Source organism: Carcharodon carcharias, chromosome 13 (assembly GCF_017639515.1).
Source record: "Carcharodon carcharias isolate sCarCar2 chromosome 13, sCarCar2.pri, whole genome shotgun sequence".
NCBI lineage: Eukaryota > Metazoa > Chordata > Chondrichthyes > Lamniformes > Lamnidae > Carcharodon > Carcharodon carcharias.
The window spans coordinates 9,807,866-9,833,023 of NC_054479.1; the positions used below are offsets into that span (position 1 = coordinate 9,807,866).

At 38.3% G+C, this 25,158-nt stretch overlaps 1 protein-coding gene across 2 annotated transcripts in view; it reads right to left on the reverse strand.

Moving 5' to 3' along the window:
• Positions 1–922: 922 nt before the first annotated feature.
• dgcr8 (DGCR8 microprocessor complex subunit) overlaps positions 923–25,158 on the reverse strand; it is a 38,076-nt gene continuing 13,840 nt past the window's right edge. The window contains exons 7-14 of one of the 2 annotated variants that reach the window (XM_041202328.1): positions 20,078–20,179; positions 17,801–17,899; positions 16,693–16,775; positions 11,173–11,273; positions 8,987–9,093; positions 6,430–6,557; positions 4,701–4,814; positions 923–4,027 (exon numbers count right to left, since the gene is read on the reverse strand). In XM_041202328.1, coding sequence (XP_041058262.1) covers positions 3,944–4,027; positions 4,701–4,814; positions 6,430–6,557; positions 8,987–9,093; positions 11,173–11,273; positions 16,693–16,775; positions 17,801–17,899; positions 20,078–20,179 — 818 coding nt within the window. In that variant the 3' untranslated portion in view covers positions 923–3,943. Of the gene's footprint in view, positions 4,028–4,700; positions 4,815–6,417; positions 6,558–8,986; positions 9,094–11,172; positions 11,274–16,692; positions 16,776–17,800; positions 17,900–20,077; positions 20,180–25,158 lie in introns of both variants that reach the window. The other variant, XM_041202327.1, reaches the window with a different exon arrangement.

Sequence of the window (25,158 nt, forward strand, 5' to 3'; positions counted from 1 at the left end):
CTGGCTACCTGTTACCTTTGAGAAGGTGGCAATGAGTCACCTCTTGAAGATTGGGTGTAAATGCATCCATAGTTAGGGAGTTCCAGGATTTTGATGCAGCGACAGTGAATGAGTGGTGGTGTTCCTGTGCGTCTGCTGGCCTTGTCCTAGGTGGTCGAGGTTACAGGTGTTGTTGAAGGAGCTTTGGTGTGTTGCTGCAGTGCATTCTGTAGATGATACCCACTACTGCCACTAGGTGGCAGTGATGGAGAGAATGACTTGTGGATGGAATGCCATGTTACTTTGGCCTGGATAAGCTTCCTGGGTGTTGGAACTGCGTTCATCCAGGCAAGTGCAGAGTATTCATCGTGTTCTGCAGGGTAGTGTCCTTAGCCTAACCATCTTCATCTATGACCTTCCATTGTAAAGTCAGAAGTGGTGATGTTCGCTGCTGATTGCATAATATTCAGCACCATTTGACTCATCAAGAAGCAGTCCATGTCCAAATGCAGCAAGGCCTGGACAATATCCAGGTTTGGGCTGACAAGTAACCTTTCTGAATTACTACACTATAATAGAGACCACACTTTAGTACTTCATTGACTGTTAAGCACAGTGAGATTAACAATGGCCATGAAAATTTTTTCTGAAGAAATTTCAGCTATCCATTTTTGCCTTTTATTAGTCTGAACTTTTCTCATATTCCACTCTCATATTCCACCCATATATAACTAATTTTCTAGTTTTATTTTCCTTCTAGCTCTAAGTTTAACTGATGTGGGTGGAGACCTAAAATTTTAATCCAATCCTACAAGGACATGTTAACCAGAGAGTTCCACTACATAATATTTCTATTGCTCACTTAGCAAGCTTCCATATTTTTCTAAAAACATTTTCAAAGCACAAGGGATTGCATTATTTAAAAAAAAGACTAGGGAAGAACTTTTTATAATGAATTATCAAACTTTATTGCTTCAAACTACAGAGCAAAAAAAAAAATTGTCACACGGAAGGACCACACACAAACATCCAGATGGCTGTGCAGGTTGCAGCAAGCATAGGCTGAAGGACATGTACAGGAAGCCTGAAAGCCACTTACAATAGCACTGTTATTGTGGCAACTGCACAATGTACAATTCATTAGTGCAGCACCACCCTTGCACTGCAAGTTCCCAAATCAGACATAAACTACTTAAAAGAGACAGAGCACATTGAACTGGATATAATGCTCTTTGTTTCAAAAAAAAAACCTCCACATCAAATCTTCTATGTAATGCAATTGTACAACTGTTTCTTGCGAATTAGGACAAATTATGAAACGCTCTGAATGACTTCACCCTTTAAAATTCCACTAAAGGACTTCATTCCTTTAACTTCTCAAATGAAAACAAAATTTGCACTTCAATTTGAGGAACTTCATTCACTAGCCACTGGAGATTTCTCAACTGAATATTAGTGTTAGAACTTTGATTTTAAATAGACCACAGACTAAGACCATAATTAGTTAATGAAGAAATAAAAATAAGTGAGATAAGACAAGTGAAACAATTTGTGAAGCCAGAGAAGCTGCAGTGTTCTTTCTTGACTGAAATACAATTTAAGTAGTAGGCTCCAGGATACCAAACAAAAATCAAACCTTGAGAATCTTTCTAATGAGAATTCAGCTTTCTATGAATGCTTCAATAATCACAAATTAAATGCTTTATGCCAGTTTGTAAGGAGTCACATCTAAAACACTTCAATCATACAAAACACCATTAGCTTTGCTGGAATAAATTTTCAGACATCAAGAACAGTAGTAATTGCAATTGGTTGAGAGATACATTTAAAGTGAGGTCAAGTCCTCAAATCTTTGAACAAAACAAATGCAAGTTTAAAAAGAAAACACAGCTGCCTCTCACTTTGTTTCCAAATTTTATAGATTGAGAAATACATCAATAACTTTCTTGGAGTGTTAGAGGGCTATTGCATGTAATTAAAAATGGTTTTATTTTAAAATCTTTTCCTCCCCATTTTGTTTGAACATTAAATCTATTATGTACTTGACATGCATTTAACAGTAAACGTTTTACCGAATCCTGGAGCTGATTTATCATGTAGTTACTTAATGAGAGTTTAACACCTTTTCAGGCTTATTGGTTTTACTTCCTATAATACCATTTACATAATGATGCACCAATAAGACAGACTCATGCTTAAAAAGATGAAACAATGCACTATGCCCTATTAAGATAAAACCCATGTTCACAAATAACTTTTGCTTCAATGGATTAAAAAAAAAGCAGTCAAATTACAATCCTTTACTTCATGATTACCTTCTAGGCAGCAAAATTAGTTGATGGGTTTAATTTTAAAAAAAATGAGATCCACATTGAGTATAATATACAGACAAGTTACAATCCATACAAACAAATACCAATGTTAAAGGTACAAATCAATTAGGATGAAGGTAAGACAACTAGTTTCCGTTTCAATTCACACTTTAGTTGATCACACAAATGCAAATTCACAAAACCACAATCTGTACTCTCGCGCAGCAGCACTTGTGCTCATGTGCAAAGGCAAGAAAAGTTGCATTCAACAGAGAAAAGTAGTAAACATTTAAAACACAAAACTTCACAAAATGACAGTGCACAGCAGTTTAAATATAAGTTTTTGTTCCAGCAGTTATTGCAAATTTTTTAATCTCGTTTCCCCTCTCTTTGTCACTGTTGAAGCCTGCAGCAAGCATTAAAAAAAATTAGTTTGTCAGTTTGCATAAGACACTATTATTAAGCTTTGGTTCACATTACCAAGAGTGCACTGGAGCTAGTCATGGTACTTTGTTTCCTTCAGGTTGTTATCCTGGGTTTAAGTGAGGTAAAATTAAGTTGTTGAAAGGAAAATTATTTCCCAACACAAAATATAAGACAATGAGAACTAATTCAAGCTTCTATATCAAAACCTCCAATCTGCATGCCCGGTAATAAATTAAACTATAGGTGGAGGAACATTATATTCTTTTTATCAATTCTACTTCTAGCAGTGAGACAAATCAAGCCTGTTCCTTTGCATCATTAATGATTTGTTCCAACTGAAACAGTGGGCCAGACTATAATTAAAAAACATTGAACAAATGCCTACAACAACTTTAACAATGTTAAAGTTCCTACCAAAAAAATACTGATGGAGAGTTGGAACCATCCAAACTTGAAAGATCTGGTCTTAAACATATCATTGCAAAGCAGAATCAGAAGAAAACACAACATAACTGCAACTTCAGCTCTGATGCAATTCCAAAGCTGAGTATCAGTTTGGCACTGGTGATACTAAACTACGATCACAGAAATATGCATTCTGTGCTTCAGTGATGGTTAAGTGTCACTTCATTAAAACAAGTAACTTCCTGACAAAGTTCCTTGATAAATTGCTTAAAATTTGTTTACAAAAAGAATAGCTCATATTAAAAGAAATAACTTAAATTTTGTCTATTGAAAGCAATTTCTCACTGGCACCAGCTTATACGTAAACAATGAAAAGTATAACTTCTTCCAGAAGGTTACCCCCATAGGGTCTAACTAACCAACAGATCAGTGCACAATGACAATTTGATGATCATTCTGTAGTTGGCAGATGCGGGGAACTCATTAGGCCATTATATCTCCCTTAAATTTTAACTGATAAAATATTCACAGGTCTAAAACTTCTTTTCTGGGGTAACAATATAATCCAATACAATCTGAATCTATTCTTAGCCTTGTGCCCTTTCCTGAAATAGAGGTACGGATTCAAGTTCACTAAGATTGCCCTGTTGTAATGCAAAACACTAATCATAATTAAAGCAGTACACTGTCAAGCTGGGTTGGGGAACCTTTAAAAGTTGTTCTGCATTTTGCAATGTAATAAATTCTCTGTAAGAAGGTAACAAAGAAATTGTTGAGGATGAGTTTCTCCAGTGCGTTATTGCTCTCCATTTTGCAGTGCTTTACACATCAACAGTACAAAGAGGTTCGCTGCCTGGCTGTGCTGATTCCATTATTGTCATCTTCGGCTTCTTCCGAGTTTCCTCCTTTGTGGAGCAGAGAAGGAAACAAATAACAATTTAAAAAAAACCCTTAAATTATTTTTGATTTCACAGGAGGGCAGTATTAGACTTTGTAATGCAGTTTGTTGACACTCATTGTCAAGGCTCACACAAACTGGGTAAGGTACTGATGGAAAAACTCAGGTCTGACAGCATCTGCGGAGAGGGATACAGTTGACGTTTAGAATCCGCGTGACCCTTCACCAGAACTAAGACAAACAGAAATGAGATGAAATATAAGCTGGTAGAGGGGGGTGGGAGGGACAGACCACACCCCCATCTACCAGCTTATATTTCATCTCATTTCTATATTTTTTTTAGTTCTGATGAAGGGTCATGTGGATTCGAAACGTCAATTGCATCCCTCTCTGCAGATGCTCAGACCTGCTGAGTTTTTCCAGCTATTTTTGTTTTTGTTCTAGATTTCCAGCATCTGCAGTATTTTGCTTTTATCTTAAGGTACTAGTGGGTGCTTGGAACCATTGAAAGAATAAGCTGGCAGGAGAGGAAGCATAGGAGGCAAAAAAAAATGGCAAGACACCAGAACAGACACAAAACAAAAATGCTAAGACATGCCCAGCAGAATTCAAGTCTTTTGTAGCACTCCCAGGTATTAGCTCCTGCTCCCTGACCCACCCCCCAAAATAAAAATACTTACCCTATCCCGTGCCAGTTTCTTCATTTCATCTCGTAACTTGTTCAAAATATGCAGATTCGGTTTGTTCTTTTTGGCAAATTGCTGCAGTTCAATCACACTTTTATCAGACATTTCCTGTGTTAAAATAGTAGGAACAGATGTATTTTAACTAGGTAGTGCATAAACTATGGACAAATATACCAAAATTACCACAGTTTATGGCAGAGGGGGGAAGAAAAGAAAAATGTGTTTTCAAGAAATCAAGTAACAGGAATGCCAAGGAAATGTTAAGTTCTTCCATCTGCAAAAATCACAACCAGGTCAAGGCCAGAGCTCATCAGGTGCAAATACTGGTACATTAGAGGTCCTTAAACCATAAAGGTGAAACACAAAACTCTACTCAATGTGAAAATTCTTTCGACATGGCTGTCATTGCCTTCAACTGTACAATAGTATGGGCTGATCTTTGCCTTGAACACTAAGTGCTTTCTCTGGGAACTGAATTTCAACCTTCCCAAAAAAATTCATTTGGGACCCTCAACCTGTCAAAACTCAATGTTGCTGAATTTCCATAGCAACTTTACAAAGAATATTACACTTATTCCTTATTTAATTCAAACTAGGGTCTAATAATAGTGACTGTATCAATTCTGTTTGCATATATTGTTCGTAATTTCTAAAATAAGGGAAAATTGAGAGCATCATAAATTTCCCATTTGAATAAAACATTAAGTGCTTTATTTAATATAAAGAACAACTTTTTGGTCCTTACTATTGCATTCTCCAATAAAGCAAGAAACTGCCACCAGAAAGCCTTGGAAATACATACTTAATCAATGGAATCAGTGGTGGTATTTTCACCTGAATCAAATTGTTGCATGTTCAAATCCCACTACAGGATTTGATCACAGTCTATACTGATGTCTGTACAGTACTGTTTAATTGAGGGTACCATCTTTCAGATCAGACATTAAACCAAGGCCTTTTCAGGTGGACATAAAAGTTGCTACTGTACTTTTCCCAAAATAAATCAGTTCTTTTGGTTATTGAATAACTAGCAGCTAGGACACCAACACTACAGAAACAGATTCAACTGGCCAATTATCTCATTTCTGTTTGTGGGACCTTATGCATAAATTTACTGTTATCACAGCAGCTGAGCTGCACTGCAGAGGGACTACTTGGCTGTGAAGCACCGCTAAAGCATATGAAAGCCAATTAAAATATCTAATTTATTATTTTAAGCCGAGCGCTTGGATGAAATGTGCTTTCGACATCAAATAAATAAAGTTTTACTTAGCCCATCTTGCAAGCTTTGTATACTCAAAAGAAGTTTGAAAAGCATTAGCAAAACGCTCAATTGTTCATGTAACTGGAATAAAAATACAGCAATGAAACGGTGCCCTAGGGACACAAAAATGACATAAGAAAGTTTATGTTGGAATGCTGGTTCTCTTGGCGATAACATTCAACAATTTGGTAAAATCATTTCTTTTCTCACTTGGAACGCTTTGAAAATTTCACTTCATGCTGCCATAAGTGCTGCCAAAAATTATATCATTTAGATTTAAAACATTTTCCCACCTCACTTAGCTTTGAGAGAGTGCTGTGAAATTGAAAAATATAAGTATGAGATTTACATCCCCTCAAAACTTAACAAGTTCCCATAAAAAAAACAGCAGCTCTATGTTCAAGCCTGGATCCCATCCCCACAGAAATACAACATTCATCACATTACCTCACAATTTACCTGTTTGACCATTTTATTGCTTTCCCTGCCGTACATGCGTAGTAGTGACCCCCAGTTCTTGACGTGAGGGTGTAGTAATTGTAGGATTTTCTGAGATGCCAGCTGTTTGCCAACTCGTTTGTTCTTGCCTGAAAATTGCAGTAGTTTTTAAGTACAGCAGTTCAAAAGTGCAAACAACTTATCCCTCATTTCCTGTCAGGTATTGTCAGATTTAAACCAGAGGTGATCAAGTACATGTAAACGCTAAGTTAACCCTCAATACCATGTACACAGACTTAAGAGTAAATCACAGCACTGGTCATGAGATTTACATTTTATACAAGTGTCGAGAGTTTAGATAGCACTTACCAAACCTGAAGAAAAACAGAATAAAGTTTACCCAATAAACAAATAAAAAACAAAAACATGTAAATAACTATAACCGGCAGCCCTTTTTACATGAAGGATTGCTGCATTGGATAGAAACTTTAATTCAGCCTTCAAGGAAGCCTGGCACAGTTCATAAAGCAAGGAACTGAAAACCATTACCATCTACACAGAGTTTAACTATGTAAAGCTATACCATCAAGAGCCAACACATCAAAAGGCTTCAGATTGTTAAATTTAATTCCTAGGTTTTTGCAGTAAAGTTCTCTCTTTTCACCACCAGAAATATGGATAATGAAATAGTGAAGTGTAAATAACGCTTCATCACTACAAGGTACCTATCATTACCCCAGAGACAGAATTTTCCAAAAGGAAACTAGAAAATCTTTTAATAAAGAAGATAAAAGCTCATTTTATTGTGAAAGCTGAGCTATAACTGCAGTTTTGCCAACAATCCCAATTTTTTTTTTAACAAGTGAGCATTTACTGCTTCTCAAAGAGCTGCAAATCAAGTTTAGCTTTCTTCCTTTGAAGGTATTGACTCCTCATGGAGGTACAATTTTACTGGTATTAGATGTTCATCAGTACCTCTCTCAGGTGACCATTCTCCACATGAGATCCCTGACAATGAGTGTTGCCTCTCACACATCTTTGGGGGTGGGGGCACAAGTGGGATGTGTCACAACCTCAGAGTCTACAATGAACCTTTCCAGCATAGCTCACTGGGTAGCAGATGCAAGCCTGACAGATTTCCCTTCTATATCTCTCAGGTTCTGAAACTGACGATAGTAATCTTTCTTGTTCTGACATACAATTTAATTCATCAGAGACACAGGGTTGAAACCAAGGAGCTAACTGATCTGTATAGTTTAACTATTCATTGAATAGGCAAACAAATCAGGAAAAATGCAGAGGTCTATAGTGTTCCTATGCAAATAAACTTACAGATATTACATTTGCTTATTTGCACAGCCTGTTAGGATTATTAATGGAAAAAATTTATATAAACAAGTTTAAAATCTCCCATAACATGAGCAAACATTCTGATACATAATTAGCAGTCAGTGACAAATTTGAACACATTAACATGTTAGAATAGGCTGGATTCAATAATGGAATGGCTGAAGTGAAAGCAAGGAATGAATTTCCCAACACAGACAAGGTAGTACAAGGGAATGATTTTGGTTCTATCTTAAATAGAGAAATTTTTAGGGCTAAAATTTGTTAAGAAAACATTTAGAGACAAAAATAACAGCATTTAGATACAGAACCCTTCAAAAAAATTACAAATGGGCAGTAATATTCATTCCCTTAGGAGCAACAGCATGTTAATCAGGTAGGTACTTAAAAAGTACATTGAAAAATTAGGTAAGATAAAGAGAAAATAAATACATTCAAGAATCAGTCTATTAAAAAAGGCTGGCAATGTAGAAATGAGACCAGAAAGATTAATACCTGCACAGCATCAGTGTGTGTGGTTTGCAAATTGTTGAAACCAGTGTCTAATCAATTTAAAACATCAGCCACTTAATTACATTACAGCTGTGCAGTGGTCATTTTCAAATTTGAGTTGATGCAGATTCACAGCAACAGTTAATCGCAGGTGTACAAAATGCTCTATTAAATTTCTACTAACAGGTAAAAATCAGAAATTTGTGTATATTAGTATTGATTAAAATAAAAAATAATCTTCCACAAATAATGCTACAGTCCTAAAGAAAAGCACCTAATGAATATCAATCTTCACTCAAGCAGTAAGTTAACCAGCTAGGTCTGATTCAAAAATTACGATGGTATTGTTTGGGTCAGATATTAGAAGATGAAATCAAATAACAAGTCAACATAGTAATCTGTGAGCACTCGTATTATGAAAGTAACAATTTGGTAATTTCAAACTACACCCACATAATGAAAGTATAATGCAAGAAAAAAGGGTACTTTCTATCCCTCCCTCCACCCAGTGTTTTCTGATAGGTGAATGAGGCATGGCTTCAAGAGCACACTGTCTTTAACCAACAATGACTTGGACACCTGAAATACACCAGCATTCAATACATCTTTCAGTAATCAAACTGAAAATTATATAAAATTACCTCATGGCAGTTTTAACTATCTACTAACTTTGAAGAGAAAACATTACAGAATACCGGACAGAACACAAAATGGCATCCAAGTTCATTTCCATACTTACACCAGCCTCTCACTGTGTGCTTGCCACAGGTCATGACATATTCACTTTTCTGGTTTTTACCAGGAATTACCTCAAACTTGATGGTTGTGTCGCCCATTCCATGATTTCTGAAAATTAAAACAAATTTACTCTGTATTGTAGTGCTCAATATAAATGGATTTTAATAACCACACAGCAACGAAGAATTAAAGCCAGATATGTGACATTAATGTGGCAAGAAATTGAAATGTAGATAAACAATACCCTCACAAATAAAAGTCAAATTTATTAAGCCTGTGCTTCAAGTCAGCAATACACAAGGACAACATTTTTAACTTAATTACACTATCACTGTTAGAAATAGCATCTTTAACAACAGAGGCACAACTATACCAACTGCATACTTTTAACAGTCACTCATTTACATACCCCTTAAGTCCAAGATCACAGAGACAAGGGCAGGAATCACCCACCCCTTCCCCCACCTACCAATATGGGGGCAGGAACATAGGTGAGTTAGTAGATAATAGCTGCCAGCCAAAGTGTCAATCACCTTGTGGGTCCCCATAGAGTCAGCAACACAGCCGTTGCCTGGAGGCAACCTTCCAGATTGGGGAGGTCTCCAACAGACCAGGCCTCAGTTCTGTTGAACTGACTAAAAAATTGAACTGCAAAATACTCAAAATGTTAGAAATTTGTGGCAGAGGGGGGCAAAGCAGACGATTTGGAAAATCAATTATGTACAAAGGACATTGATAAACATACTACTGGTTGATAATCTGGCTTCCTTATTCGATCACATTCCACATCTTGTTCTGCCACCACAGTCATAAATAAATTGGGTGTGAACCAACTAAGATGTGATGTTGAGGTCTGCTTTGAGCACCAAAGGCTTGCAACATCTTTTACGTTCACCAGCTTTGTATAACATAGCTCCCCTTGGCAAAAATGATTTACGTAGAAGCCTCCACCAAACCCAGAAGAGGGCAGCAAAGCTTCACAGATAGCAATGAGCAAAGGCTGGAGCACAAGACAAAAATAAATGCAACAGTAATGACTTTTTTCTGAAAATAGGAACAGAAATGAGGCGCTGGCCAGTGGCCAGGGCATCTATGAAGCTTGGAAATGCCAAGGCTGCAAAGAATGCAAAGATGTAGAGGAATGCTATTCCAGCAACTTTTCTCCACAGAGGGTGATGGAGCTGCCTTAAGATAGACTTGCAATTTCTATGGCAGCTTTCACCAGCTCAGAATGTCCCAAAACACTTTATCGCCAACAAAATACTTTTGAAGCACTGTCACTGGTGCAACATAGGAAATCAAATATGCACACAGCAAGCTCCACAGCCAACAATGTGATCATCTGTTTCAGTGATGATCCATTTATCACGACTCTCTATCCCTGTTAGTTAGCCAATCTTCTATCCATGTTAATAATAACCCCCAACACCATGAGCTCTTATCTTGTGCACCTTTTATGTGGCATCTCATCAAATACCTTTGAAAATCCAGACACACAACATCTACTGGTTCCCCTTTATCCACCTTGTTCATTACATCCTCAAAGAACACTACTAAACTTGTCAAACACAATTTCCCATTCACAAAACCGACTCTGCCTGATTCTATTACAATTTTCTACTGTTCTGCCACTACTTCCTTAATAATGGATTCTAGCATTTTTCCAATGATATGTATTGGACTAACTGGCCTTGATTTTTGTGATTAAGTCTCTGGAGTTGGGTTTCAATACACAACCTAACCAAGAGATGAGTGCACTACAGGGTAGTTTGAAAGAGTAAACATGTAAATAGGAATAAATTTTGTGGTCCTATATTCATGAATTATACTATTCTTGCAATTTGTGACAATTAACTGCAAGAAGATTGTTAGTGTACTGTAAACCTTAAGCTAATAGTTTTGTTTCATATAACATTGCTGTACTGGGTACAAAAGCATTCCTAAAGCATGTATAGTATTGAAGTGTAATTAATGGCAATAAATTCATAGTCATTTTTTTATTAGTGAACCACAAAATTATTCAGAATAAACTCCAAGGTTGCTCACACAGAAATGGAGGCTTTGTTTGTATGGATTTAAGTGATCTTACAGGAATGGCAGAAACCAAAAGGTTCAAAACAAGTTTTTCCTTTCAAAGCAAAGATATACAGATGATGACATGAAGGAGCTTTTCAACTTTATACTTACCTCTTAAGGCACTCATGGAGAATTTGATATGGTGACAAGAGTCCAGCCTTGTTGGTCAGTTCATATACCCGCGAGTCCTCAATACTGATGTGGTTGAAGTACTAAAATGGAAAGAAAGCCACATCAATACTGTACAAAGCAGAGTCTCACTTTTCTTTTACATCAATGTTGAGCTCTGAATATCAGCTGATACTGCAAAATCCAATTATGATGCAATGAGTTCAGTTGTAGTTTGACAAGAAGTATTAAAACTAGATGGCACTGATGAACTATTAAGAGTAGAAAAACTGATCAAAAAAGAAACTGCAAGATTGCAGAGATGAGGTACAAGGGTAACATAGCGAAAAGGATACAAAGGCTGAGGGTTGTAAAGGGTAAGTTGTGCTGTTTGGAGAAGTAGCTTCTTTCCACAAGCTAAGATAAATCATGACTGCTCTGGATTTACTCCTTCATATTTCCTTGCAGTCAGCTGAAGTGCAGCACTGGTGAGTCTCGACATCAGGATACCAGCTCATCAGCTGAGCCAAGACATCATGCTGTACACTGAGCCAAAATAATATGCCCCACCAGCTCAGTTTGTATGCTGAGTACATCAGTTCAGAAGATCCCAGCTTCAATTCCTTGTCTGTGCTGTTAGATCATCTCAGAAATCTCTGCTACCTTAGTTTCAGCACCCCAATGTCCAAGGTCAAAGTGGAAAATAAAACCTGCCAGGTTTCTGTTCTCAATAGTTATCTAATAGTCTTCGCTGAAAAGTGAACAATTAGGATCCTGGGACAAGACACACATCTTCTCCCGGTTCAAACAGACTGCTGACACTCACTGACCTGGTGAATCACTACTTGGGAAGGCATTCAAGGGCATCCAAAAGATGTGAACAGCAATGGCTGCCAGCCAAAATCTTCAGGAGAGTGAGGGGAGAAAAATATAATTCATAACTAGCCATCTTAAAATGTCAATCAAATATTGTCCTAGTTTGCTACTGCCAGTGTTAAGCAAAATAGTTCTTTAAAAAAATTTGAAGGCTAAATTTGCACAATGACTAATATAAGACAGCAATATAATTGTGCCAAATACATTCTCCATCCTGTCCCCTCACCGAACATTAAAACTTGATTAGTAGAAAACTAAAATTAGTGTATATGTTCTCTAGTGTACCAAAATCTAAGTAATAAAGCACACTATGAAAACAATATTAGCAAATGTAGGCAGTTTCATGGAAATGTATTGCTGCCATTTAAATTTGAGACATCATCGAGCCAGTACCAATGTGTCATAACATGGAGTGCTGGGACACACATTTGAGCCATTGTTCCAATACGTTTTGGATCTCAGCCACATCCAAATCTATCAAACCACAAACTCAAAAGTCAAGAGGCCTGAAGATCAGGGATAAATAGCAAACCTGAATGATGAGATGAATGTCCAATTCCCACAACTTCTTAATTTCTACAACTGTCTCTGTTCATTTAGGGAGCTTAAACATATGAAGTATTCTAAATTGCTTAATAGATGTTGAGCAATAACAAAGTTAGGAGAAAGAAGAAAATTTTAAAGGGAGAAATTTGAGAAAAATAGCAAGACAGACGGATTTACAGAGAAAGCTGCAGAGGACAAGGGCAAGATTATTTGGAACCTTCAAGAGTTGGGGCCCAAAGGACACAAAGCTGATATTTAGGGCTGGTGAGCTGTTAAAGGTAGCGGGAGACTAAACCTTGGAAGAATTTATACAAAGGGGCTTTGAATCCAATCCATTAGGAACAAGAAGCCAATAGAATACAGCTAGAATTTAATAAGTTCTATTTCAAAAAAGGCAAGTAGGTTTTTCAAACACTTGGAACTTACCAAATATCAATACCTACTAACTTAGGTGGCAGGGGAGCTTTTGGAAATGATAATTCGGGACAAAATTAATTGTCACTTGGGCAAATGCGGTTTAATTAAGGAAAGCCAGCATGGATTTGCTACGGGCAAATTGTGTTTAGCTAACACTTGGGGAATTTTTTGATGAGGTAGCAGAGAGGGTTGATGAGTGCAAAGGTCTTGTTATGGTGTACTTGGACTTCCACAAGGCATTTGATAAAGCACAAGAGACTTGTGAACTCATGGAATAAAAGGCAACATAGATGCAAAATTGGCTGAGTGACTGGAAGCAAAAGGTAGTGGTGAATGGTTGTTTTTCAAACTAGAGGAAGTTTTATAGTGGAGCTCCCCAAAGGTCGGTGTTAGGACCCTGGTTCTTCCTGATTTATTAAAGACCTAGACCTTAGTGTACAATTTTGAAATTTGTGATTGATTAAAAAAACTTGGAAATACTGAATGAGGAGGAGGATACTGTAGAATTTCAAAAGGACCACTGGTGCAATGGGAGGGGTCTAGTGGCAGATTAAATTTAATGCAGAGAAGTGTGAAGTGATTCATTTTGATAGGAAGAATGCAGAAACAGAATATAAAGTATACAACTCTAAAGGACCTGGGTGTATACGTGCATAAATCATTAAAAGGATAGGTTGAAAGCGCAGTTAGTAAAGCAAATAGCATCCTGGGCTTTATCAATGGGGGCATAGAGTAGAAAACCTGTATAAAACACTGGTTTGGCCTCAGTTGGAATATTGTTCTAGTCCTGGGCGCCACACTTAAGAAAGAATGCGAAGGCATTAAAGAGGGTGCAGAAAAGATTCTCGAGAATAGTTCCAGGGATGGAGAACTTCAGTTACGTAGAAAGACTGGAGCAGTTGGGCTGTGGGGAAAAGGCAGGGGAGTGGCACTAGGTGAATTGCTCTCTCAGAGGGCTAGCACAGACACTATGAGCTGAAGGCTTCCTTCTGTGCTGTAACTGTTGTATGATTTTATGATCAACCTTAGCGATTCAGTTATTTTTCCGCCTAATGTAATAGATCGGAATCTCTTTATAAAATGGTGATTTTAAACCAGGTAAACAGTAACTACCAAAAACTTCCCAGATAAAAACTGCCAGTTAAGGTTTAATTTTTCAAAGTCTTTAATGAAGTGTAATAATTCATATTTCAATCAGCCATTCATGTTGCATGGTGCACATTTCCAACTCCAAAGAAAATTTCCAAACACCTCTCCAAGCCCATGAAACACAAACACCAACACCCATGCATTCATCAAAGAACTAAGTGAAAATCTCAAGTGAAATGAAGAAGATATTTCTAGTAATTTTGCAGCTGACCTTCACAACAGCTGGCAAAGGTCCTCATTAGTGGAAGGGGAATTTCCAACAAACTTTAATATAAATAATATATGCATGAAGGTCAGAAGATGTTAATTGCTTCTTTCCATGTTCTGTTCAATCGTATTTTTATAAACTTGTGCTTTAATATCTGATGCACGGAACTAGAATGTAGCTTCACATGGAAACACTGAGTATTTGACGCATTTTTTAAAAAATAGAAGCTGTCACATAAGTTCCTATAAGCTACAAACTGCTGATTTGAGACATCAGGAAGGACAATCATATATATTTTATCTTACAACTACATGCAGAAGCTTTTCTCTGTATTTCAAAAGTCACAAAGGCCATGTCAGCAGGATACAACTTTCTCCTTACTTCAAAGCCTAGAAACATTCAAGTTGAATATATCATGGCATGGTATCATGCAATATAGAGTCCAAAACAATACTGGATTTAGGACAAGGGTTCACAGTCTCAGGATCGGGGTAGGCCATTTAGGACTGAGATGCAGAGAAACTTCTTCACTCAAAGGGTTGTGAACCTGTGGAATTGTCTACCAGAATGCTGTGGAGACCAAGTCACTGAATATATTTAAAAAGGAAATAGATAGATTTCTAAGGCGTCAAGGGGTGTGGGGAGAGAGCAGGAGTATGGCACTGAGATAGAGGATCAGACATTAACATCTTGAATGACAGAGAAAGCTTGAAGGGCTTCATGACCTAATCCTGCTCCTATTTTCTACGTTTCCACTCCAAGAAGTATTTTTAAGATCTGTTACCTACAAGGTTTAACCTTATATAATAAACTGTCCTTCTTTGATCCCCATAGGAGAAAAATAAAGTAAATATGCATGGTGTTCTTTTGAAATTTACATTCTGGCAAAGCTAGTTTTTTCTCAGTTTTGAAATGAGGCTCAGAAGCATTATTAACAAGTAAAGCGGGCACTCACTAAAGTGCACACCTCTGCATGTTGTGTTAGCTGAACATTATTACAATTATGCAGCTCTTCCCTGCCTGGTTAATGCTCTGTGACTACAAAGGTGAAAAAAATATATATTTTTTAAAGTAAGACCTTCCAACTCATTGAGGAGGCATCAAAAACCTGCTCTGAAAACTCTGCTCATGTTTTGACAGCTGTGGCAAATTGCACCAGAGTCTATGAGACAATCTACAACATTCTAAAAAGAAATCAATTTGTCCTATTAACAGATCCTTTCAAAACTTCCAGGATCCAGATTAGCATCTTCACCAAAAATGAATCTCTGTACCAAGTTTTGTTGAAATCCACCCATTTGCTTTGAGTTATATTATTTACTGACAGACTAAAAGGGGCAAGATATTACTGCAAATATAATTAAAATAACAATTTTGAAACAAAATTATTTTTTAACTCACCACTTTGAGGAACATAAAAAGAAATAAACAGAAAAAAAGCACAATATTGGAACAGCTGATCATGGAATACAGATTTTTAAAAAATCAATAAATATAAATGCACTACACACACTGCAGTACAGGCTAATTAAAATACAGTAAAATAAAAAATAAATACACGATTCTTTACATGGGACCATTGGTTGAGGAGCAACAGAGGCTGGGGTATTGTCAGGGCAGTGGTAGCAGCCCCAACAATAGGCTAGAAAGCCAAGCACAACCCTGCCTCAGCCATTTCGGGGGACCCCGACTGGTTTGTGGTGTTCATCTGACCACTGAGCTGCTGTCAGGGCTCTTATCCCTTTAAGACCAATTAGGGGCCAGCAGTTCTTCAGTCCCAGCAGCCTCACTGGGAACGGTGGCCACTGCTGGGACTGTACTTAACCAGGAGAAGCAGCTTGGAACAGGGTAAGTGGGGTTGGGGATCTCGGGTCCTGTCAGGCATATGAAGGGTTGGGGTGTTCCGCACGGGTAGCCATTGCTGGCAGTGGGAAGGGAGGTGCTGGAGAGGGGTCCTCCATGGACCACAAGGTGCTTGATTAGAAAGAAGTCGCCACATTTCCCCAAGCCCCACAGTTCACCTGTGGAAAGCCCACCCTTTGCTGATGAAATGTCAGTGGTGGCAGGAAGAGGTCCTTAAAGTGGCCACTTAACTGGCACAATTGGCCTCTGGCCAGAGGGCTATCCTCCACCTTCCCCACTGCTAGCAAGTTGACATGGTGGCAGGAAGCTAATGGGCATACCACCCTGCCTTCCCTCCTGATTTTGAGATCCCACCCATCTGCCTCCTATCCTGCTCCCTCAGGCTCTGTGATATTCCAGCCAGAGAATGCAAAAGTTAGAACAACAAATAGAAATCAAAAAGAAAGTTAAAACATCACAATTACCTCAAGTTCATCACTGTCTTTGGGCTTCTCATCCGAGGTCTGTTTAATAAAGTCAGGAATGAGGATTTCCAGTGTGGCACGGGCTGGAAAGGTTAACAGATATAATTATGTTAAATTTGCACAGTAGTTATAATTAAAATTACTAAAAATAATTGGTACCAGAAAAATCTGGTAAACCACTAGTAACATAGAACACTACTTATAAAGGTGTATTAAATAATTGTGGAATTGAAAAAGTTTACAGTCAATATATCAAAAACCTTGCATATTGTGCAAACTTTGCTATAAATATCGCTGTTACTCCCTGTAATACTTTCCCAGTCACATTTTGTTGCTCACAGCCCTCTTTATAAAATGTCATATTCTCTGTCTCACTGTGAGCAATTCCAGGGGAGAACTTGTATTCAATATTCAAGCTTTAATGAAAGGCTCCTGTAGTAGTTCAGCAGCTTATACAGAAGAGTAATTGAACCAGAGATTCTAGGAGGGTTAGTCTCAGTTTGAGCCGAATTAAGACAATCTCAGCTAGGATGAAAGTGGGAATGCTACAGTTGACTTCAGCATCACTCGATTAGGAAGGAGATAAAAAACGTAAGGGCTCTGGACTCCAGAGCCTGTGGAAAAAGCACATGTGAATGTGGGAAAGGATAGTTTCAAGCAAGAATGTGATGAACTTATGGTGGAATTGGTTGTTGACACTTGTAGTTAAGGCTAAGACATATGGACATATAGCTGGTGAAGATTCACATTGAACCATATCTCAGCCACAAGGCAACAGTTTTAAAGGAATAAGGATAGAAGGCTAGCAAAAAAAAAATCTCTACGAAGCTACATTTCAATCTATCAATGCAGCCAGACAAAAAGTACGAGTTTAAAATTGTGAAATGCAAATTTAGGGCAATGTCAAGAAATATTTATTTCTACAAAAGCTAACCAATAGCTGGAATATGTGCCAGGAAAGGTGGCATAGGCTATTGGACTCACCAAAAACCTAGATGCAGCAATGTAAGCTTGTATTCTGTAAGGATGAGATCCACGCTCTTCATGCAACCTATTTAGTGATCTTTTGTGACAAATATAAAGTTAAAATTTAATAAACAATAGGTACCAGCTTTATTCTTGGCAAGTTTTTTGCTGCTGGCAGTTCCTGTACCATAGGTTACTCCATCAATAACGACTGAGGCTCCAAACGGGTCACTTGGATTTTCTGAAATGTACGTACATCTGAAAAGTTAGCACTATTTGATGAAAAAAGTCAAATATACCAGTAATGTTTTGCAGAATAATTTGAAGCTGTAGCTTTTAAGTAGTCCTTTTTTATAAAAAAGGGTTTACAGAAATATATTAAGACTATTTGGAAACAAACAGGGGAAAAATTGGCATAGCATTTAGAGCTCAGCCAATTAACATTAATAGTACTTTCATACCTAAGAATGGCCTGCTTCCATGCCCAGAGCTTTGAAAATCTCAGTTGTATTTCCAGGGCATTTTATACACTGGCTCGGTCAGATACACAGTTATCTCAACCTCCCTTGAAGAAAACTGGTTCTCAGGATGTGAACAATAACGGTAAGGTTACATTTATTGCTTATCCCCAGTTACCATGACAACTGAGTCGTTTGTTAACGTATAAGGACATTAAGAATCAGCCAGATAATATGATCTAGAGTTACATAGGCCAGGAAAAGCAAACGTAGCAGGTTCCTTTCCTGAAGGGGATTATTAAATTGACGGGGCTTTTATGACAATCCTGCAGCTTTTGGATAAGTTTTATTTCCAGCATCAATCCACAAATTACCATATTTACTGAATTCAATTTCACAATTTGCTATAGTAGGGTCTGAGCATTCAACATCTGCATTCAATCCAAAATCATCGCCATGATACTATTGTGCTTCTTATATTTGTTAGCAAACATTTTGTTTCACGCAACTAACTTTGCCAATAGCAAGGCAATGATAATCCGATTTTTAAAATTCAAAACTGGGCTGCACTCAAAATCACTGCGTTTTGATACACTCACCATAACTCTATAGCGATAAGCAGCAGGTTAAGATTAGCATTCACTTTGTCCAATGTCAAGGAAATATAATAATTCTCAAAATGTTATTGGAACTTATTGTAAACTAATAGTGGGATGTGTCTGTGTGTGTCCATTTGTGTGTATGATATTTAATTGAATTAGAGGCAGCTAGTCTGGGTGCTTTGATTGAAGAGAGGTTAGGTTTGAAATGTTAATTAGATAAACATGGGGAATTTTAGAAACATAGGTGTCAAGGGAACATCTGCATTTTGAAATAGACCAGACTAGATTGTTTTCAAAGGAGGGGTGAAATGTGTCACCTAGTCAGGTGAAGTTTAGAAACAGTGTGTTTATTTTTCCCAAAGGTTATTGGCAAAACTTAGAGAGAGTTTTATTATCAGGAAGATAAAGTCCAAAGATATAGTTAAACAATGGGTATTGGCATTCAAAGAGAAAGATATGTATAAAGAAGAAGCAAGGGCTATGTGTAATGGAAGGCATCTGTAAGATCTAACAAGTGTGTGAAAGCATTCAGCAACTTTGCCTCAAGCTGTTGTCCTCAAAGGACTGAAGTTAAGAAAACTCACTTGGAAGACGACTTGTTCAGGGTATCATGTTTCATTAGAGATAAAAACAAAAAAGCTGCGGATGCTGGAAATCCAAAACAAAAACAGAATTACCTGGAAAAACTCAGCAGGTCTGGCAGCATCGGCGGAGAAGAAAAGAGTTGACGTTTCGAGTCCTCATGACCCTTTCGCCTGTCGAAGGGTCATGAGGACTCGAAACGTCAACTCTTTTCTTCTCCGCCGATGCTGCCAGACCTGCTGAGTTTTTCCAGGTAATTCTGTTTTTGTTTTTATCATGTTTCATTGCCTGGGTCTTAAAATCTGTGTATCTTACTGTTGCCTTAACGGAGGTGTAACTCGGAGTTAGATTGATTAGGGGATTTAGAAGCTATCATAGTAGTAATTTGTAGATCTATGTATATTTAAAAACATTTCTTTTATTAATAAATGTTTAATCTAGTTTTATAAAAATCTTTAAGACTTGGCCTCATTACTACTGAATTCAGGGCACGCATCTCAAAATTTATACAAATTGCAAAATAAGTTGTGGCAGTCATTTCAAGTTTCTCTTTGGGGTTTGAACAACTCAACATTTACCATCAGCTGTGCCATAACACCAACTATACACCTGGTAACTCAAGCTGAAAAAACTTACAATAAGGAGGGTTTTCCCACCACACAGTATTGTTTTAAGGCACTCTGCAGTTCTGGTTAGCTGCCCTCTTCAACAGAGACAAATGGAATAGAAACAGCTTCAAAACTGACTTGTAAAACATGCTCACAAAAGGAGACTTACCACATTCAAAAAAATTGTAAACAGGGCGAACTTTCAGGACCCTTTGCATATATTCGTGCAGTATGCAAACTTCTGATTTCCCATTTGGATTAATGACAAACTCTGACAAAGAAATGACAGAATATTAATTCTGATTTAATTCAAAGAAAGGCTCAATCACAAACAGCTTCAGTTCATTATGGATTGTGCTCAGAATGCTAAATATTAAAATTTCATTAACTGCACTGCAGCATCCAGATTAAGTACCATCACTAAATTAATCATTCATCCCTTATGAAATAAATCATACACTTGATGAATGCCTCATACTTGTTCAATCAAATTTCCATTAAATGGTCAATCCAGTAATGATGATTAATGCAACATATAAACACATACAGTACAAGTCATTTCTTTATTCTAATTTTTTATGGTTCATTATCTATTATACAATCTATTTAATGGCACAATTTTCCCCATCATTCAAGGTCATTCTATACATTTTTATATTCTAGGTAACAGTATTTCTTGTACCCAAATGCAAGTTGTTGTTGAAATGTAATGGAACTCCAAATCGAAAGGTGAAGAACCTGTCAATAAGGCAAATTGAATACTGTGATGCACGTGGACAGCAATCGATAACCAGAAGTTATGACATTGCATAGGTCACTGGTGATGCCACTAATGGAGTATGGTGCACAGATTTGGTCATTATGCCATAACAAATAAAGATACAAACAGAGATTGCCCATTGCACCGATCACAGTTTCAATACTGCCTTGCATCCAAGAGTGCATGCAGCAAAGCAGCTTTTCAGGTGGGAAGTCAGGTGAAATATTTGGAGTGAAAGCTCAAGTAGTTGAAATAGTCCCTGTAAAAGGGAGGAAGACCTAGAATACTCCAGTGGACCTGGTATTAGTAAAGGGCAGAAGCTGGAGCTCTTGGGTAGACTTTGGAGATAAAGGGTGGAACATGGTTGGAGAATTGAGGGTGTGTTTTTCAGTCCATTGCGGAGTTTTACTTGCATCTGGAGTACTTGGTCACCTCCTTTGTCCCTTCCGACAGTGTGCTTGGCCAGTTTCCTGGGCAGCAGCAGGTGCGCGGTGGTCTGGATCTCCTGGGAGCTGACGGTGCTGCACTTGTTGTAATGGGGCAGGCAGGAAGCCTTACCCGCAATGCGCTTGGAAATGTCATTCACAAACGAGTTCATGATGCTCTTGGCCTTGGAGGAGATGCCGGTGTCAAGGTGAAACTGCTTCATCACTTTGTAGATGTAGATGGAGTAAATCTCCTTCTGCAAACTTCGCTGCTTCTTCCCACCTTTTGCTGCTGTTTTCTTTAAGGCTTTCTTGGCTCCCTTCTTGGGAGCTACTTTCTTATCAACCATCTTCAGTTTCAGACGGAGCAGAAGTCAAGTGGAATGGGAAAAATGTCCCAGGCAAAGAATTATGAAAGGGGGCAATGGACTCATGGCAGCTGAAAACTGAAATTTACCTCCAAAACTTAATTGAGCTGCGGAACCTTGCGGTTAGTATAGGCTCTCCACCAATATTACAGGCTCACTATCTATCGTGCAATATTAGACATTACCCACACACCAAAAACTGGAAGGCGTTCAAAGAACGGAAAGGATGATTCCAGGTTTTAGGAGATTAATTTATAAAGAATGACTCGGATGACAATTTACTTTCACTTGGGAAAAGACAGAAAAAAACGAAACAGGTCCTCCAAATAAAGATGCTGATAAGGCACAAAGCTTCGGCATAGTGTTTTAAAATTCACAAGCTTCAAGTTTATAAGAACTCCCTTTCCTCCCAACCTGACAATGGAACTAAATCAAATCCTATCAATTAAAGGAACTGAAGGTCTTAGGGATATTAATAGAGCCAGATGACAAAAATTTGCAAAAGAATATTGTGATGTGCGTGGAGGTGCAAGCAAAAAGAAGACAGCTTCATTTTTAGATTTGATGAGTTCCACAACCAAAGGAAATATAAATGAACATGAACAGAGGGAGTAATCTTTTTTAAAAATATTATGGGATGTGGGCTTTCCTGTCAAAGCCATTGAGAAGTTGATGATGAGCCACCCTCGAACTGCTGCAGTCCATGGAGAGTAGGTATTCAAAGTGTTGTCAAGGTGAGAGCTATAGGATTTTGAACAAATCATCAGTGAAGAAATGCCAATATATTTCCAAGTAAGGATGGTGTGTGACTTGGAAGGGAGCTTGCAGGTAGTGGTGCTCCCATGCACCTGCTGCCCTTGTTCTTCTAGTAGTAGGTTTGAGGGGTGTTGTCAAAAAAGCTGTGGCGAATTTCTGTAGTGCATCTTGCAGATGGTGCACATTGCTGCTTCTGTGCACCAGTGGTAGAGGAAGTGAATGTTTATGGTGGTGGGTGAGGTGATCAAGCAAACTCCTTTTTCCTGGATTGTTGGAGGAAGACACATCCAGGCAAGTGGGCAATATTCCGTCACACTCCTGATTTGTGCCTTGTGGATGGTGGACAGGCTTTGGAGTGTCAGGTGGTGAGTAATTCACTGCAGAATACTCAGTTTCTAACCTGCTCTTGTAGCCACAGTATTTATATGCCAGGTCCGGTTAAGCTTCTGGTCAATAGTTACCTACAGGCTGTCGATGGTGGAAGATTTTACAATAATAATGCTGTTGAATATCGGGGGGGGGGGGGGGGGGGGTTTGGGAGATGATTACCACCTTGCACTTGTTTGGTGAGAATGTTATTTGTCATTTATCAGCCCCTGCCCAAATGTTGTGTTTCCTTCAGGTAGAGGGCCCTCAGTATTTGAGGAATTACTAATGGAACTGAACACTGCAACCATCAATGAACATCCCCACTTCTGATTTTATGTTGGAGGGAAGGTCATTGATGGAGCAGCTGAAGATGGTCAGGCAGGATATTGTCCCCAAGAAACTCATAGTTAAGCACATAAGTAATGTGCTTAAGCTGAGTTAATTGGCCTCCAACAGTGACAAGATCTTGGGTACTACTCCAAGAGTTACTCCCCACCCCAGCCCCCAATTCCCACTGACATCAATTTCACTAGGGATCCTTGATGCTACATTTGGTCAAATATTGGCTTGATGTCAAAGACAGTTAGTCTCTTCTCAATCTGGAATTCAGCTCTCTTGTCTAAGTTCGGACCAAAGCCGCAATGAGGTCTGTAGTTGAGTGGTCTTGGTGAAACCTAAACTGAGCATCTATGTGCAAGTTATTGGTGGCTAAGTGTCATTTGATAGCACTGTCGATGACCCCTTCCATCACTGCACTGATGATTGAGAGTAAATTGATGGAGCGGTCATTAGCCGATTAGATTTTTGTTGCTTTTGGTGGGCGGGACATACCTGGACAAATTTTCACACTGTCAAGTAGATGTCAGTGCTGTAGCTGTGCTTGAATAGCCTGGCTAGACACAAAGCTCGTCCTGGAGCGCAAGCCTTCTACTGGGCAGTTGTCAAGACCCACAACTTTCGTTGTATCCAGGACAGCCAGCCATTTCTTGATATTATGTGGAGTGAATCGAATTGGCAGAATACTAGCTTCTGTAATGGTTCGAAGCTCTGGAGGTGGCCAAGTGGCACCTGGCACTTCTGGCTGAAGATGGTTGCAAACTGGCTTTTCAGCAAACAGAAAAGTTTGCACTCACACTGTGAATGATGCATATTTCCTTGAAATGCTATAGTAAAATACAAACATTAACCAACTTCACAAAAGGAAGATAATGTGAGACATTATAATTACCAAAATTACTTTTGTTTCATTCCTAGTGCCAGCTGATATTCTGAACTTAAAAAAAAAATCGCATTTCTATTTTGAGAGCCTATGGAACTCAATCCCTCATTACTTTCCAAGTAAAAGAATAAAGTGCACAGGAGGGTTGTCGACCATCAAACCTCATCAACTTAATTTTTCAATGGAAACAGCTTTCCCTTAAGGTCTAAACCATTTACTGCAGACCTTTATAAACTGTCTTAGAGCAGAACTGTCAAGAGTAACAACCTCCCCGATTCTCCTTCACAGAGGTCTGAGTTGCCTGGATTAGGGAGCGCATCCAGATTTACACCATTGAGGAGAGGAGAAAAGGATACCAAAGTGCAATTTTCTCTATTGTTTCCCTCACAAAATGGAGTTTTGTTGACAGCGGGCCAGGGTTTCCTTCAATTTTTGTTATGTGCAACCTGTTTGTTGCTCTGTGCAGTCCCTTTAAGATTGCTGCATGGCTACACAAACGTGCATCTCATGGGGAACATTGGTTGCGTGCAGTCTGTTTGTTCAGCACATGAACATTCGGGATTGCTGTGACAGGAAACATTGACAGACATTGATTACAAGTGCTACCACTTACCAGTCCGTGAATCTCCTTTTAGACAAAAATTCTATTCCACATCAAAGGAATAATCCAGAGAAGTTATTTGTTAGCCTAACTTTAATTACTCTCAATCCTGACATTGTAAAATGCTTTGTTTACTTTAGAAGTGTATTCAGTCTTCTGTTTAAAGCTTACATCCCTAAAATATTTCTTTAAATTTCATAAAAAATGGATTAGTGGCTCGGATTAGGAAACAATCAGTTCACCGGCATCCATTGACTGATTAAATAGTTCTATATAGTGAAACCTCAATTATTCACTGCAAAGGAGATGTCTTAGCTGTAGCTTGATATTTATCCCCCAAAATCAAAGCAGGTTATTTAGACACTATCACATCACTGTTTGTGGGACTCTACTGTGCACAATTTGGTTGCCACATTTTCTACATTACAAAAGCAAGTAAAATTCAAACAGTTCATTGGATGTTCCAAAGAGTTTACAGCCAGAGGGCATGAAAGGTGCTATATAAATGCAAATCTTGGATTTTTTTTTTGGCCTTTCACCCCAAGGATAAAGGAAAATGCCAGCTGATCAAGAATGTTCAACTTAGAATCATAGAGTGATACAGCGCAGAGAAAGACCATTCAGCCCATCTTGCCTATGCTGGTATTTACTATTCTGAACCATAAACAGCTCTCTGCATCCTGTTTCCTCAGTGATACTAACCTCCACTGAGACTGCCAAAATCAGCTGGTGCTGAACAGCCTCCCAAACAG